Here is a 17,363-nt window from a genome sequence, read left to right as displayed (position 1 = left end):
TCAGACTATTCTACAAAGCTACAGTAATCAAGACAGTATGGTACTGGAACAAAAGCAGAAATATAGATCAATGGAACAGGATAGAAAACCCAGAGATAAACCCATGCACATATGATCACCTTATGTTCGATAAAGGAGGCAAGAATATACCATGGGGAAAAGACAGCCTCTTCAATAAGTGGTGCAGGGAAAACTGGACATCTACATGTAAAAGAATGAAATTAGAACACTCCCTAACACCATACACTAAAATAAACTCAAAGTGGATTTAAGACCTAAATGTAAGGCCAGACACTATAAAACTCTCAGAGGAAAACATAGATAGAACACTCTATGACATAAATCACAGCAAGATCCTTTTTGACCCACCTCCTAGAGAAATGGAAATAAAAACAAAAATAAACAAATGGGACCTCATGAAACTTAAAAGCTTTTGCACAGCAAAGGAAACCATAAACAAGACGAAAAGACAACCCTCAGAATGGGAGAAAATATTTGCAAATGAAGCAATGGACAAAGGATTAATCTCCAAAATATACAAGCAGCTCATGGGGGTCAATATCAAAAACACGCCCTCCCCTCGCCCAGAGGTGGTGGGGCCGTCGGCGTCACTTCCGTCCAGGCCGGAACCCAAGATGGCTGCGCTCTGTTTGAGACGTGTTGGCCATCATTGCCTCCGTGCCCACCTTAGTCCTCTGCTCCGTATCAGAAATGCTGTCCCTTTGGAACCACAGCCAAAGAAGAGATGGAGAGGTTCTGGAATAAGAACACTGGTTCAAACCGTCCTTTGTCTCCCCATGTCACTATCTACAGATGGTCTCTTCCCATGGTGATGTCCATTTGCCACCATGGCACTGGTATTGCCTTGAGTGCAGGGGTCTCTCTTTTTGGCTTGTCAGCCCTCTTGATCCCTGGGAGCTTTGAGTCTCATTTGGAACTTGTAAAGTCCCTGTGTTTGGGGCCAGCGCTGATCCACACAGCCAAATTTTCACTCGTCTTCCCTCTCACGTATCATACCTGGAATGGGATCCGACACTTGATGTGGGACCTAGGAAAAGGCCTGACGATTTCCCAGCTATACCAGTCTGGAGTGATTGTCTTGGTTCTTACCGTGTTGTCCTCTGTAGGGCTGGCAGCCATGTGAAGAGCCAACGTTCCCAGCATCATCTTCCTACCAGTTATTGCATTGACCCATCTTCCTGTTTGTTACTCTTATCTTAAGCCAGGGCAAAGTTATCTTGATTTGTTTAGACCCTTTTGTGCTTGCAGATCCCCTTGGAGCTCAGCAGTAAGAGTACCTTACAGAACCAGAATAGTGGAAAAGGATCCAGTTTTCTCCTTATTTCTAAAGATGGAATGACTGTAAAGACTCCCCTTTCCTGCCCCCAGCTTGCAGCCTACTCTGGGCCTGGGAGCCCTCATTCTCTCTCCATATTAGGCCTTGATTTGTGCTGAGGGTCAGCTTTTGGCTTCTTCCTAAGACAGTGGAAACAATGCCACTCTGTGGCCTCTGCCATGGGGACTGGGAGTGGGGCTTGGGTTGCCACTGCCTGTGGGTTACTGGCTTAAAGGACAATTCTGTTAATTGGTCAGCCCAGGGTCTTTAACACCCACACAGTGTGACTGAAAGAAGAGGGGTGGGGGTGGAGGGGAATTAGCCTGTCCTGGCTAGAGGGAGATGAAGAGAGTAAGTTGGCTCTTGGAGCACATGCTTTGGGGAGAAGATATATAGCTTTTGATGCAAGAGGAAGATCCAGAAAACTATCATTGAACCTATTAAGGATTATTTCTCTTCCTTGCATTTCCAGAAAAACCAAGCCTCTTATTGTCATGTTTTCTAATCCAAATTCATGTGACAGCTTTTTCTGAAACAGAATTAAAATTATTATATTGTCAAAAAAATATATCAAAAACACAAGCAACCCAATCCAAAAATGGGCAGAAGACCTAAACAGACATTTCTGTAAAGGAAATATACAGATTGCCAACAAATGCATGAAAGGATGCTCAACATGACTAATCATTAGGGAAATGTAAATCAAAGCTACAGTGAGGTATCACCTCACACCAGTTGGAATGGCCAGCATCAAAAAATCTACAAACAATGAATGTTGGAGAGGGTGTGGAGAAAGGGGAACCCTCTTGCACTGTTGGTGGGAATGTAAATTAATACAGCCACTATGGAGAACAGTATAGAGGTTCCTTAAAAAACTACAAATAGAACTACCATATGACCCAGCAATCCCACTAGTGGGCATATACCCAGAGAAAACCATTATTCAAAAAGAGTCATGTACCACAATGTTCACTGCAGCTCTATTTTCAATAGCCAGGACATGGAAGCAACCTCAGTGTCCATCATCGGATGAATGGATAAAGAAGATGTGGCACATATATACAATGGAATATTACTCAGCCATATAAAGTAATGAAACTGAGTTATTTGTAGTGAGGTGGATGGACCTAGAGTCTGTCATACAGAGTGAAGTAAGTCAGAAAGAGAAAAAAAAAATCCCGTATGCTAACACATATATATGGAATCTAAAAAAAAGAAAAAAAAAAGAAAAGAAAATGGTCAGAAGAACCTAGGGGCAAGATGGGAATAAAGACACAAACCTACTAAGGAATGAACTTGAGAATACAGGGAGGGAAAGGGGAAAGCTGGAACAAAGTGAGATGGTGGCATGGACATATATACACTACCAAACGTAAAATAGATAGCTATTGGGACGCAGCCGCATAGCACAGGGAGATCAGCTTGGTGCTTTGTGTCCACCTAGAGGGGTGGGATAGGGAGGGTGGAAGGGAGGGAGATGCAAGAGGGAAGGGATATGGGGACATATGTATATGTATAACTGATTCACTTTGTTATAAAGCAGAAACTAACACACCATTGTAACGTAATTATACTCCAATAAAGATGTTAAAAAATATATATACACATGTATGTATTTATATGTATTATATATTTATATGTATTATAAATATTTATATATATTTACATGTATATATTTGATGAATACAAATTATTTTTTAGAGAGATTTAGGTTCACAGCAGAATTGAGCAGAAAGTACAGAGTTCTCATACCCCCATCTCCATACACATACAGTCTCCCTACTATCAACATCCCTCACTGGAGTGCTACATTTGTTACAGTCATTGAGCCTACAATGACACATCATTATTGCTCAAAGTCCATGGTTTACATTAGGGCTTACTCTTGATGTTGTACATTCTCTGGGTTTGGACAAATGTATACTGACATATATCCACCATTGTGGCATCATATAGACAGTTTCACTGTCCCCCAAACACTCTGTGCTCTGCCTACTCATTTTTCTCTCCCCACAAACCCCTGGCAACCACTAATATTTTTACTGTCTACACAGTTTTATGTTTTCCAGAATGTTGTAAAGTTGGAATCATATACTATGTAGTCTTTTCAGATTGGTTTCTTTCACTTAGCAATATGCATTTTGTTTCCTCCATGTGTTTTCATGGCTGGATAGCTCAATTCTTTTTATTGCTGAGTAATATTCCATTGTCTGGATATGCCACAGTTTATTTATCCATTCACCTACTACAGGACATATTGGTTGCTTCCAAGTTTTGGCATTATGAATAAAACTGCTATAAACATTCGTGTGTAGATTTTTGTGTGGATATGAGTTTTCAGTTCATTTGAGTAGATAACCAAGAAAAGTGATTGCTAGATTGTCCGGTAAGAATATGTTTAGTTGTAAGAAACTGCCAAACTGTCTTCTAAAGTGCCTGTACTACTTTACATTCCTACCAGCAATGTATGAGAGTTTCTGATGTTCCACATCCTTGTCAGCATTTTGTGTTGTCAGTGCTCTGGGCTTTGGCCATTCTAATAGGTGTGTAGTAGTATTTCATTGTTGTTTTAATTGCAATTCCCTAACGACATATGATGTTGAATATCTTTTCATATGATTACTTGCCATCTGTATATCTTCTTCTCTTCGTATTCTCTTGACATTGTCTATCACAGAACAGAAGTTCTTAATTTTAATGAAGTTGAGCTTATCAGTTGTTTCTTTGGAATATGTATTTTTCAAAACTCTCCAGAGGATTCTGAAGATTTCCTAGAGTGGTGTCCACTGGCCTCCAGACTCCCTCCACTCAGTAAAGGAGCTACATCAAAATGGACCAGGGAGGATTTGTTTGTGGAGCATTATTGAAAAATTGAGTCTGAAGAAGCCTGCTATTTAAATATTTTCAGCTGTTTAAAATAGTCTATCCATAACTTCTAGAGCCAGCTTTTTCTTTGAACGTATGAATATATATGATTCTATTTTCAGCCTCATTTTCAGTTCTGATAATGGTTAAGTAGTAAGTATCTGTAAGTACTCTCTCCAGGCAATGACTTTCTTTCTGGCCTTTGCTAAGAACCTAAAGAATGCCATTCCTCCACAAACGGCACTAGATGGCAGTAGCTAACATTGCAAATAGGATCCCCTGGTTAAATCGTCTGCACTTGACCTGAGAAGCACTGCAGAAAAAAGTGTTGGAAAATTGGCGTCTCCAAACAAACCAGTCAAATGAAATTGCCTCAGAATTCTGGGTTCATATCAATGTTTTTTTCCCTGCCTGGGAAGCAAGATGCCTCACTTCATCATCTTCGGAGAGAATACAATTGGAGGAATTACTGGAGAATTGGTAGAATGATGCTTGTTTTTATTTCATGATATAAAAAATGATTATTTGTCTAAAGATTTCTGGATTATTTGGCTTCTCAAACAAAACAAATGGTCAGGATAATCAGTTGGAGTGTCAGCTAGGAGATTCAGGAAAGTAGATTAAATCAAGCATAAGGCACAGAGCCTGGTGACAACCACTAACCTGAGGTGGTTGCTTCTGTTTACTAGCAGGAAGAGAAAGGTGGGTAAGAGCAATTCGAAGAACCATAAAGTTTGTTTGGTATCATGACTTAAGAATGTGTCTTTTAAGTTTCTGGGAAGAAGGTAAAGGTGTCTAAGACAGATTGGAGCAAGAAACCATAAGGCCAAGGAAGAATTTCCAGTCAAGGCATTGCAGTGAGTTCACATTTCAATAACATTCTTTGAGTCAAATAACCAGCAATGAAAAACAAAACATAAACCAAAAAAGATGTGGTCAGGCTTTAATACAAGAAAAATATCTCTCTGGATCAGAAAATGGAACAGAAAACTTGGGGGAAGCTGATTAATAAGGCATATTAGAGCTCCTGATGTCTGTGAGTTATTTCTGTAGGCTAAAGGAGACCTCAAAAGTGCTCCATATAAGAAGGGAAAGTAGAGCTAGGCTCACAGGGGCCTGAGTTTAAACTCAGGGGCTGAGTTGTTCTCACCTCTTTCCCCAGTCCAAGAGCTGCATCAAAACGTAAGCTGGAAGATTTGTTTTACAGGCATTATCAAAAAGTTGAATAAGAAGTTAAGACTTTATACTTTATAACAATAACCTTAAAAGCTTAGGTAAATGGATAATTTTCTGGGAAATATAAGTTAACATAATTGCCTCGGGAAGAAATAAGATACCTATAAGATATCTAAATCAACTAAGAACCATTCTTTTACTAATTAAGTAAGCAGGAAAATTTCTCTTTCCCCAAAATTCCAGGTGGTCAAAGATGGTTTCACAGGCCTGTTTTATTAGATTTTTAAGGAACAGATAAGAACTATGTTAAATCAAATGTTTTAGAGAACAGAAGAGAGGGAAAGGTAATCAACTCCTCTTATAAAACTAGTATGACCTCGAGAAAAAAACTGGAAAAAGACAGCATAGGGAAATTATAGAACAACTCCACTTATGAAAATATCAGTAGGTACAAAAATCCTAAGCATATAAAATTCAACAGTGTATTTATATATGTATCTCATGACCAAGTAGGATTTATATCAGGAATGCAAGCATGGTTCACATCATAAAATCTATTAGTGTGATATATTAGGTCAACTGGTTAAAAAGAAAATCCATAAGATCATTTAAATAGATTATTTACTAGATGGAGGAAAAACATCAATAAAATTTAACACTCGGTCCTGGGAAAAACTCTTAGCCTACCAGGAATAAGAGTAATGAGAGAAATGTCCATAATTTAGTAAACAGCATTGTGACAGATCTTCCATTTGTTTCTCCAGATCCACTTATCACATTTCTCTACCCTGTTCTCTGCCTATAACGAGTAAGCAGTTTCTCCTGCCTTCTGGCTTCCTATTGGGTTCAACCGCTAAAGAATCCTGGTAGGAAATCTGAGAGGAGAAAGAGAATGAGGTCAGGATATTTCTTCTTCTATCTCCTCCCTGCAAAGCATGTTGGGTTGGCTGTGTTCCACTGTTCCCCTCAGAGCAGCTCCCTCTACCTCACTCTTCCCTTCCAGGTTCTAGAAGTCCCTTGGCCTAGATATAGCTACTTCTTACTGCCACTAGTGGTTATTGCAATTCCCCCTCTGGTTCCCTTCATCCAAACCTTGGTACAATTACCTGTAAAGAAAACTTCCTTGAATTGTCCTAATTCGAATGTACTATCTCTTTCTTTTCGAGACTCTGACGAGCATCTATCAAAATCCTATTGTGAATGTATTGCGCTTTAGAACCTGTCCCATTAATGTCACAGATAAGACAAGGATGTCCATTATTACTGCTTGTGTTCAAAATTGCAAGGGAAGTTTTAGTCAATGCAAAAGTCAAGACAACCAGTACAAGGAACAATTGGGAAGAAAGAGAAGAAATTATTTCTGTTTATAGAAGATATTTTCTACATAGAAAGTCAGGAAGAATCTATAGATGATTAGAATTACCAAGGTATTTCAATCAAGTTGTGGAACACAAAATTTAATACACAAAAATTATTAGCTTTCTTTTTTTTTCTTTCTTTTTTCTTTTTGGCAGTGTTGGGTCTTTGTTGCTGTGCGCAGGCTTTCTCCAGTTGAGGCAAGCGGGGGCTACTCTTTGTTGAGGTGTGCAAGCTTCTCATTGTGGTGGCTTCTCTTGTTGTGAAGCACAAGCTCTAGGCACACAGGCTTCAGTAGTTGTGACACATAGGTTCAGTAGTTATGGCTCGCAGGCTCTAGAGCGCAGGCTCAGTAGTTGTGGCGCACAGGCTTAGTTGCTCTGCAACACTTGGGATCTTCCCAGACCAGGGATCGAACCCGTGTCCCCTGCATTGGCAGGCAATTCTTAACCACAGAGCCACCATGGAAGTCCCCACAAAAATTATTAGCTTTCTTATTCACCAATAATAATCATTTAGAAAATTAAATGGGAAAAATACCTCATTCATTGTAGGATGTAAAAACCAAATGAGATATTTTGATGGCCAGTTGTATGTGTCAACTTGGCTAGGCTACAGTGTCCAGTTATTCAAACACTAACCTAGGTGTTGTGTGAAATTCTTTTGTAGATGTGATTAAAGCCAATAATCATTTGACTTTAAGGAAGATTATTTTAGATAATTTGGGTGGGCATGATTCAGTCAATTGAAAGGCCTTAAGAGCAAAGCTGAGGTTTTCCAGAAGAAGAGGAAATTCTTCTTGTAGACAGCAGCTTCACCTCATGCCCTACAGTTCCAGTCTGCCCTTCCTGACGGCCTGTCCTATGATTTCAAACTTGCCTTGCCAGTCCACCTCCACCATCATGTAACGAATTCCTTGCAATGTCTCTTAATATATGTCTCCTTCTATAGGTTCTGTTTCTCTGGTTGAACCCTGACTGATACAGGTATTGAGAAACAAACCTAAAAATATACCACACAAGACCCCTGTGGAGAAATTATGAAACATTATTGAAAGATCTAAAAGAAAATGTGGCTAAATGGAGATTTACGTCATGTTCATGGTTTAAAAGGCTCAGTATTGTAAACTTGGTTAACTTTCCCCAAATTAATCTATGAATGCATTCCAATCAGATTACTGACAAGGTTTTTTGTGTAACTTGACAAGAAGATCCAAACTTTACATGGAAGAGCAAAGGACTGTAAATAGCAAAGACAATTTTGAAGAAGAATAAGGTGAAGGGACTTGCCAAATTAGATATTAAGACTTAGCTTAAAGGTACATAATTAGGACAGGATGGAATTCCTGTGGATACACAAGTAGGCCAGTGCAACAGAAGAGAGAGCTCAGAAACAGACTCATTAAGATCTGGATATTGAATACATGACAGAAGTAACATTTCAAATCAGTAGTCACAATGGATGATTCCATAAAGAGTTGTGGGGCAATAGAATAATCAAATGGAAAAAACGTAAAATTAGATTCCAATTTCACACCTGAATACAAATGAACTTAAGATGGATTAGGACCTAACTGTGAAAAGTTAAAGATTACAAATTTTAGAAATAAATAAGGATATCCCTATGAACTTGGGGAATTAAAAATTTTCCATGACAAAATATGAGATACAAAACATAAAGATAAAGATTGAGAAATCTGACATTAAACTCTTTGTGTACACACACACACATACAACAAAATGAAAAGGCACACCATAGATTGAAGATACTTGCAACACATATAACTAACAAAGGACTACATCTAAAATATATAAAGAACTGTCACAGATCATAAAGAAAGAGATCATAGAAAATGGGCAAAGGATTAGAATAAGTAAGGAAAGAGAATAAGTTTGTGACAAATTGTCTAATACCAAAGAGGATAATGAAATCATTCAGGTCGGAATCATTCTCCTCATCCTTCACCAGCCGTCTTTCTGCTCATCTTTCTCTTCTCTCCTTTCATTCTTTCAACACTGATTAACACATACTTAGTGATCACCCTTTATGTGCCAGCTACTGTTCTAGACACTTGGATATTAGTGAAGATGACAGACAAAAATCCCTGCCCCTGTGAAGATTATATTCTAGCATTGAGGTGGAGTGTGCAGGTAGTAAAAAAAAAAAAACCACACACACAATGAACTTAACACATAAGCAAATTGCTTTGTGTGTTAGATGGAAATAAGCACTCCAGAGAAAAGACAGTGAAGGGTCAAGGGGATCAGGAGTGCCAGAGTAAGGGCTACAGTTGTCAATAGGCTGTCATATAAGCCTTATAGGGAAAGTGAGCTTTAAGAAAATCTTTGGAGATGAGGGAGTCATCCAAGGAGATCACCTGAGGAAACTCTATACATGGGGTGCAGTGGGAGTGGGGGACCGTCTCCACCTTAGGCTGGACCTGAGATGGTTGGATGAGAAGGTGAATCATCCAGAAGGGATGGTGATGATCAACTCTTCAACATGGGGCAAGTACATTTGATTCAGAGTTCCCTGGCAGAGCTTCTCAGATCTTAGCCGCTCTGAGTTGGAGAACCTTAGTTCATGACCTGCTGTTTACTTGAGGAGTAGATGTTCAGGAAGTGGAGTATGCCAAATATGAAACTCAAATTATTTAGGATGCAATTAGATTTGGTTTAATAATTAAAAATACTTTTAGAATTTTCTTTGGCAGAGGTTAGGCTATTAATTAGCATGTCATGGGAACCCAGAATTTATTATTCTCTCAAAAACCCATTTTTGGTAGGAAATGTGCTGAGCCTCATTTGTGAAGATAATTATAGTTTATATCTTTGGGAGTGTCTGCCAAGTTCCCAGTGATTTCCCTCTTCTCTGGGAGCTGCCTCTAGAATCTATGGGGAGTGGCAGTTGGTGGGAAGTGGCATTTGGTGGTGGGGGGGGGAGGGCTCCCCTGCCCACATTTCTACTGCATGAGCATATTCTCTTGTCATAGCTCATTGGAACAGAGCTAGAATCATGAGCAAAACTGAGCCAATAGCATCTTTTCTCCCAGGAATTTTGAATTAGACCAAAGAGGGCCAGACTAGTCTGTTTGGCTGGAATTATAAGATGCAAATTCAAGGTGGCCATATTTCACCAAGCGGTCTTGAGGACCAGAGAAAGTCGACCTGCAGGGAGAGATTAAAGCAAATGCACAGAGAGAGTTCTTCTGCCTCTCAGGTTCCAAGACATAGCTCTTCCCTGAAGTCTAGATGCCTCCCAGCTTTTGAGTTCCTTAAAACACCCCTATATCCTTATAATTTATCACATTTGTTGCTTTGGCTCATCCATTTGACTTCTTATACAGTGATGTTACAGATCTGAAATAGCAGGGAGCTCACTTTGATTTTTTTTCCCATCAGGGATAATGTATCTCATTCATTCATCTGTTCATTCATTCCTTTATTCATAAACTTTTGAGGGACACATATTAAGTGTTAGTAACTAAATATGTAACACTGAATGAGATGTTGTTTTTATGCTCAAATAATTCATCTTGATTCTTCATTTTTAAGGTGGTTGGCTGAGGTGTGGGGAATGCAGTCTTTGACTCTGAAATACCAAATTTCTCTTTTTGAGTTTGATTGACTTGAGAGAATCAAAGCCTGACTTTAGCTTATTTAGGGTTGATAGATATAAAAAAGTACTTTGTGAACTATAGGCTGGTACACAAATATTTTTCACTGGTTATAGTAATATCTTCTATTTGAGTTATTCGGCTTAGACTCTTCACAAGAATATATATTAAATGAGCTCCTTTGAAAGGATACCTTTGATTTAGGAATAAAACAGAAGTTTTTTAAATTGCCACTTTAGCTAGAGATATGCTCAAAAATTTAATATCAATTTGATAGAATTACACTTTATTTTCCAGTAACTAAGCAATATTTTGAGGTTTCTAATATTTTGGGAAAAGATACTTTTTCTGTGTGACCAAAAGATATAATCACTTCAAATAATGATTGTGAGCTTCTGGAGAAGACAGGTAAATAAAAACTAACGTTAAAAGAAATAATCCCCAACAAATGAGCTCAAATACCCCTGGGATTAGTCCAGACACCTGAGTGAGTTGTGTAGCAGGTGGGGTTTAGTTCCAATTCCCTTTTCAAAGGTCAGTGATAAATCCTGCTCACAAGAGAGCCTCAAACCTTCCTTTTAGCTGATGCTCAGTTTTAAGGACCCACTCAGATCTCTTTCTACTTCTAGGATGAGAGTTCTTAAAATTTATAGTTCTCTACAGGGAATTCATTAAATATTTATTAAGGTGAATGTACTTAAAGCTCTTGCTTTGCTGCCTTGAAATCCAATGTCCTCAATTTAGACAACTAGTTAACATTTAGAACAATGAAAAGTTAGGGATAGAAGGGTTGTTGAGATCATCTATGCTGATGGTTAAGAGCACAGGCTTTGGAGGCCTGGTTGATATGTGGCTCCTGTTGTCCTTGGGCAAGTTACTTAATCTCTGAAGCACATGTACGAAACAAAGATAATACTTCCTTTCTCATAGAGGGGTATGAGGATTAAATGAATGATGTAGATCATTGTTGCTTAGAGTGTATCAGACTTGTAATAGGTGGTAATTGAATAGTAGTAGTGGTTGTTACTGTTGTTATTTATTACAGTGATTTCCCTACAGTCATCCAACTAATAAGTGCAAGATTCAGGTCCTCTGTGCCCCATTATATTTATGTCTTTAGTACTATACTTCTTTCTTTTGGTGGTGGTCTTAAAAGTGAAATCATTACAAAAGGAAACCCTAAAGAAATATGGCTTTTGCGTTGACAACATTCTCTTTAACAACACTGTCATTCTCATTAGCTTAGTCATTGTCAATATCCCTCTTCTATGATTATAGTTAAAAAGGGATGTTACCATTAAATCCAAGAAATTCCTTATGAAGCCTTTTAAATGCATCTTACTTGAAGTCTTCGAGGTGGATGCCTTTTAATAATACTTGTTTCTCCCTGTTCCAGTGGGATGTCAAAATACATGGCCCTCGGTCCTTGAAGGGTTGGAGAGAAACAAAACCAAACCATTAAAAACAACTTACTATTAAATTAGACTGGTCATTAGTTATTAGAGTTTGTTAACACAATTTTGTATCTTCAGTTCTATATGTCTAACCGATAGGTTGAATGTGGAAATGAAACACATAAAGCAGGGGCCCTACATAACTGCAAATGATAAAATATTAGCCTAGACACAGGACTTAATTTCTGCTTTCATCATTTCCTCCCCAGATTAATATTTAGAAGAAGAGCTGCACAATTAACAACGTATTGAGTGCAAGTGTTATTCAGACATAGAATTTAGCTTGGAAAATAGAAACTTATTGATTTGTTTTAATTTCATGAAATCTCCCTCAAGTAAATAGGAAATCCAAAAACATATAGCTGTAAGAAATGAAAATAAGTTCTCTTTTCAGATAAAATAGATAAATAGATGGATAGGTATTAGACAGAGAGATGATAAAGAAATGGAGCTTGAGTGTGTAATAGCAGTATGCAATGTTTAGCATTGAATGTTCCCAATTAAATAGTCCCCCCAACTAGGGAAATGAATTCCCACAAGTTGCTACTATAATACAACATATCAGTATTCTTTCCTGATAAAATAACCCAGGGCTACAGAGTTAAGCCTCATTAGGAAACAGAGAAGCTCAAGAGATCCATATGGATTTCATTTTTCAGTTTGATTATCCTGGGCCCTTGGGACTACTACCATGACCAACGCTACATGAATGATGTTCTTGTCCTTCCCTCTTAACAATCTGGAAGCATTCTGATTTCTAGATTTTTGTGTAGACTATCCTATAGTGCCACTGTGCATTTTAAATGGAAAAATCCATGGGTAATTATGTGTTTCTATCCTTAAGACATTTGAATGATCACCTTAAGAACTTCTCTATGTCCTTATTTTCTTTCGAGAGATGCCAGTATATTGAGCAAGACCAAAAACATGTTGGATTTAAAAATGTAAATATTTTCAGCAAAATTTTTTTCAGCAATGTGACTACTTATTTTTATGCCATGATTTGAATAATATCACCCCGTTATTTAATTTGATACTGCTGAAATGGCATAGGCTGTGTTACTTTTACCCCTGATTTATAGGTTAAGAATATTGATGAAGTAACTTGACCAAAGTCATACTATTTGGTATTTGGTGGAGCTGGGGTTAGAATATGGGCCCCTTGAAAATAGTGTTCAGAATGCTTACCATCAGTTGTTATTTATTTTTAATGAGATTTTGCAATTTCAAAAATAAGAACATTTCCCAGGTGGGACTCTTAACACATTAGAATCAGCTTTTACCTGTCAGTTACCAAAATCTTAAAACTCTAGATGGAAGGTTTGGGTAAAAAAGGAATTATTCAATGAAACTAAGAGGAATATTCCTACTCGCATGCTTAGGAAGTTGAAAACATTAAAAAAAAAAAAAAAAGGCCGTATAGAACTAGTCAAATGCTGTCAGTTCTGTAGAAAGTAGCCATGAAAATCATTCTAGGTAAGATCTACTAGGTGCTGAAAGGGAATATATGGCTTTATGGCCAATAATGGGAACTTATTTGTGTTAATAATCCAGAATGTGAAGAAAAGAAAAAACAACATGCATATATATGTGTGTGTGTATATATATATAATATATACATACATACATATATATATATATATATATATATATATATGCATGTATCTCTTCCCGTTAGAATGTCAGTTTAAGTATCATCTGTTTAAGTATCATCATGGTTGTCATAAAACATTCTATGTCTTGTAAAATATCCCAGGAGAATTTATAGCCACTTCTGGCTCAGAGCTTCCAATCATAATAGGAAAAATTCTCTTAGTTTTGCATATGACCATGAAGCATAAGGGGCTGGGGAGAGGGTGCCCCATCCGCTCATCTGTACTGCAATAAATCAATTCAGTTTGGGGTGGTTTCCAAATTCACATCACAATGGATTCACTCCTAAAGTACTGCTTGCAAAACAACAAAGCCTGATGCACGAAACAGTACTGAAGAGAATGATTTAAATTTAGAATCTAACTGAAACATATGATTGTCCTAATTATCCCATCTTTATCTATAGAATTTTAATTGCCTGGCAAAGCTAGGTATAAACATCCAAAGCACTATAAACCAAGCTGACACAAAATGATTTTTTCCTTCTCATGTGGAATGGTGAAAAGCCCTTAGTACACAGTTTACACACCTATTCTAATGTGCCCAGAATACTTACAACTGACAAACATTGTCTCCCTTTGAAGGATGTTCTCTAATATTTCAGTAATTTAGAAACTTTCAGAGATTATAGAGATAGACAGTCAGGTAAATCTATCAATAGCACTCCTCGGCCCAAATCCACAAATCTCACGCTGGGTTTTACATTTACCTGCAGAATATCTTCCATACCAGGTCTCTCTTAGAGGTGGCAACTGCCCTTCCAAAGCTTTATTCCGTTCCTGCAGTCTTGCAAATGAATATGAACTCTTTTCTTCTGGATTCTCAGTGAATACAAAGTCCACAGGGCCGGCTGAGGGAGTCTCTTCCTCTTTGTTTTGCAAAGGTGCTACCTTGGTCACCCTTGGGTGAGCCTTAGAGTGGCTCAGGCCCATTTCACATTAAAGACACTCAGTGTAAAACCATGAGGTTAGTGGTTTGGGGCCTTTAATATAGCTTGTTTTAATCAAGGGATTTCCAAAGTTAACCCAGCTCTAAAGCAGCCGTTTCCTTCATAACATCTGTGTAGCTTTATTTCACTACACACTAACACTTTGGCCACTTCCTGGGAGGCTGGTTTCCATGGAGACTGCCCTTCAACTCCTACTTTGCCATTTCAGACCCAAAGAATCCAGTTAAACATTGACTTGGTTATGCTACTTTCTGAAAGACTCAGTGGTAGAAAGAGAAGCCACTATTGATCATTAAACAAATCTCTAACACCAGGAAGGCCATTAACAGAGATGGAGAGCAGGGGATCAGAGGTCTTAAATTGGACCCTTTCATTGTGTGTACCTTTAAACATCACCTATAAGAATTACCAACTGAGAAGAGCTAAGTCACCTTTGGAAATGAGAGGAACTAATCATCTAGGGCTTTGTTAATCTTTAATCTTAATTGAAGAATTTATCTTCCAAATAGGAAAGAAAACAGCAGAGTAGCTAAAATAATTTTTCTGTCAATAATTTGAATTGCCTTTGAAGGAGATGAATACATTACAGGAGGGCAGGGACACAATAGCACTTTTTTCCTGGGGATGAGGGGACAAACTTCTTGAATAAATAGTTCAAGTAAAACTCAAAGATAGCCTATTCAAAGGTAGCCTATTTATTATGTTTAAAAAAATTGAAAAAAAAAAGACTGAAAAGCAATGTGCTGAAATGTTGAGCAGTGATTTTTGAATGTTGGGATTATGGGTGATTTTTATTTTATTCTTCATATTGATACTTAGAAACAGAACTCACTTTCAAGTTTTAATTGTTCATGACCACAGATTGCTTATGTTTTCATCATGTCCATACAGGGATAGAGAGAAGTTCAAAGAAATGTATTTTTCACTTTTGTAAAATTCATTTTCTAAGATGCTAATATGGGTTTGGAAATTCCTGTAAGCCAATAGAGGTCTTCTAAAAAGAAGCCTGAGTTTAATTTTCTCCTACTTGTTCCCTTTGCATTTTACACACAATTTTCTCTGTGGCAGAAAGACTTGTAAGAAATAATCATATATTAATAGTATCTGCAAAGAAAACTACCTCTGGTAACTAGAGACTAGTTTAATTATAAAGATTAAAATACTTGAACAATATCTAGTCAGGTTTATTTTTGGATACAATCAGTTTAAGTATTTCTAAGGGCAGGCAAAAGTATTGCAAACTGACAAATGAACTAGAAATTATACTGGAAACTGTGGACTTCATGGATCTGGACCAGTGAGAAAGATTCAGTTCTCGCTTTTTGCCTTATCATTATTTAATTTCAAGAGACGTATCTGTAGAGAATATGAGCCTCTGTAGAGGAAGTTGGTTAGTTGTTGAGGAAACGATGAAAGAAATGAAGATTTATACCACATTTGTTTCCATTTATCACTAGCCACTTCCAAGCTCTGAAACTTGTGCAGATTACTTAACCATTCCATACCTGAATTTTCTCATCTGTAAAATGGGGTTAATAAAAATACTTAATGAGGAATGAATCAATTAATTCCACTTATAGCTCTTAGAATAGTACCTGACATACAGCAAGCTTGAAGTAAACATTAGCCAATACACTTGTCCTCCTGAGGAAGTACTGCTACATGTAATAGGATAGTCCTTATCACCTATTGGTCATAATCCATTAAAATAGACATATTCCTGTCTAAAGGAGTTTATACCTAAGTATGGAAAAGACCAGTGAGGGAAGGGTAAATTAATTGGGCCTATTTAACTGGGAAAACAAACAATGCTTAAGATCTAATATTTTAAAAGTCATCATGTACTAAAAGGGGTTTTTAAGAGTGATAGAGAAAAATAATTTCAATTTCATTAAAAGAGGAAGAGGAGAAGTTAATCTCACCTATGGAGTTATATATAAGATACAATTTCTTAACCACAAGAGTTGGAAAACATTAAAAAGCTCTCATTCACAAAACCTTGCCTACTCCTCAGAGTGTCAGTGATACTTTATAATGATTCTTCCCCAGTTCAAGACTGGTTATGAATATGCAAGATAGTGTGTAAAGATGATTAAATATGTTATTTGTAATACTCAGAATTCTTGAATATGAGATGAGAATATAAGTATATAAATCTATTAAGATGAGGCAGAGAAGGGATTAAACTTTTCTAAAGCTGAAGATAATGCCCGGAGAGAACTTTATTAAGGCAGAGGGCACAGAGAACAGAGCAGGTGGTGAGGTGCCGGAGGAGATGGAGAGGGGCAGGGACCCATAGCCAGGGGTGCCATTTCCACATGTGAGGTATGGAAGCCCCAACTTCAGGCGGCTCCGTGGGCAACCTGACCACACAGTTCCCATGAACTTACTAACCCTGTCCCTCACCTCCTCTTCAGCCTTAGATCTAAAGACAGGAAGGAGAGGCAAATGCTATAATACAAAGCTGCTTTCTGCAGCCAGAAATCTCTGCTTTTGTTCTTGGTTCAGTCTTAACTTGAGCAAAACTGTTAAGGAATCTTGTTTAGTGAATTTAAATTCTATAGAAACTCAATGTACATTCATAGGAGATAGGTGGATTTTCCCGTTCTCTAATAAGAGAAAATGTTGCATGTGAATACAGAGGGCTGAGTTGGGCAACAGGTGGATTTTCCCGTTCTCTAATAAGAGAAAATGTTTCATGTGAATACAGAGGGCTGAGTTGGGCAACAGAGAGCAGGTTGGGTGCCCTCTAAGTTCCCTTACAACCTTTTCCAACCCGATTCACACGACAGTATCTCCTCAGAGGCAGCAAGACTAGAGCATTTTTTTCTTGTGTGGAGACATTACCTACATTGTTCGTAGGATTGTGATTTGATAGCTCTTGCCATAGTTTTGATGGACTTCCCAGGGTCATCCACACTCTCTTGTCCCCCCACCTCTTGGAGATTAAGAGGCTGC

The 17,363-nt window shown here is 37.8% G+C and overlaps 2 protein-coding genes across 3 annotated transcripts in view; one reads left to right on the top strand and one right to left on the bottom strand.

Moving 5' to 3' along the window:
- The window catches only part of CCDC198 (coiled-coil domain containing 198), a 32,284-nt gene extending 17,896 nt beyond the window's left edge, over positions 1–14,388 (bottom strand). For both annotated transcript variants that reach the window (XM_060098088.1, XM_060098089.1), the window contains exons 1-2: positions 14,166–14,388; positions 11,692–11,774 (exon numbers count right to left, since the gene is read on the bottom strand). In XM_060098088.1, the coding sequence (XP_059954071.1) occupies positions 11,692–11,774; positions 14,166–14,388 (306 nt within the window). The remainder of the gene's footprint in view (positions 1–11,691; positions 11,775–14,165) is intronic.
- LOC132489146 (succinate dehydrogenase cytochrome b560 subunit, mitochondrial-like) lies at positions 620–1,890 on the top strand. Its single transcript, XM_060098087.1, is given in 2 exon segments — positions 620–720; positions 723–1,890. Coding segments are annotated over 2 exon segments (507 nt in total). The 5' UTR covers positions 620–635; the 3' UTR covers positions 1,145–1,890.
- Positions 14,389–17,363: the final 2,975 nt, after the last annotated feature.

Source organism: Mesoplodon densirostris, chromosome 4, assembly GCF_025265405.1.
Source record: "Mesoplodon densirostris isolate mMesDen1 chromosome 4, mMesDen1 primary haplotype, whole genome shotgun sequence".
NCBI lineage: Eukaryota > Metazoa > Chordata > Mammalia > Artiodactyla > Ziphiidae > Mesoplodon > Mesoplodon densirostris.
The sequence above is the reverse complement of the archived record's forward strand: the minus strand, read 5'-3'. Positions and strand labels throughout refer to the sequence as shown.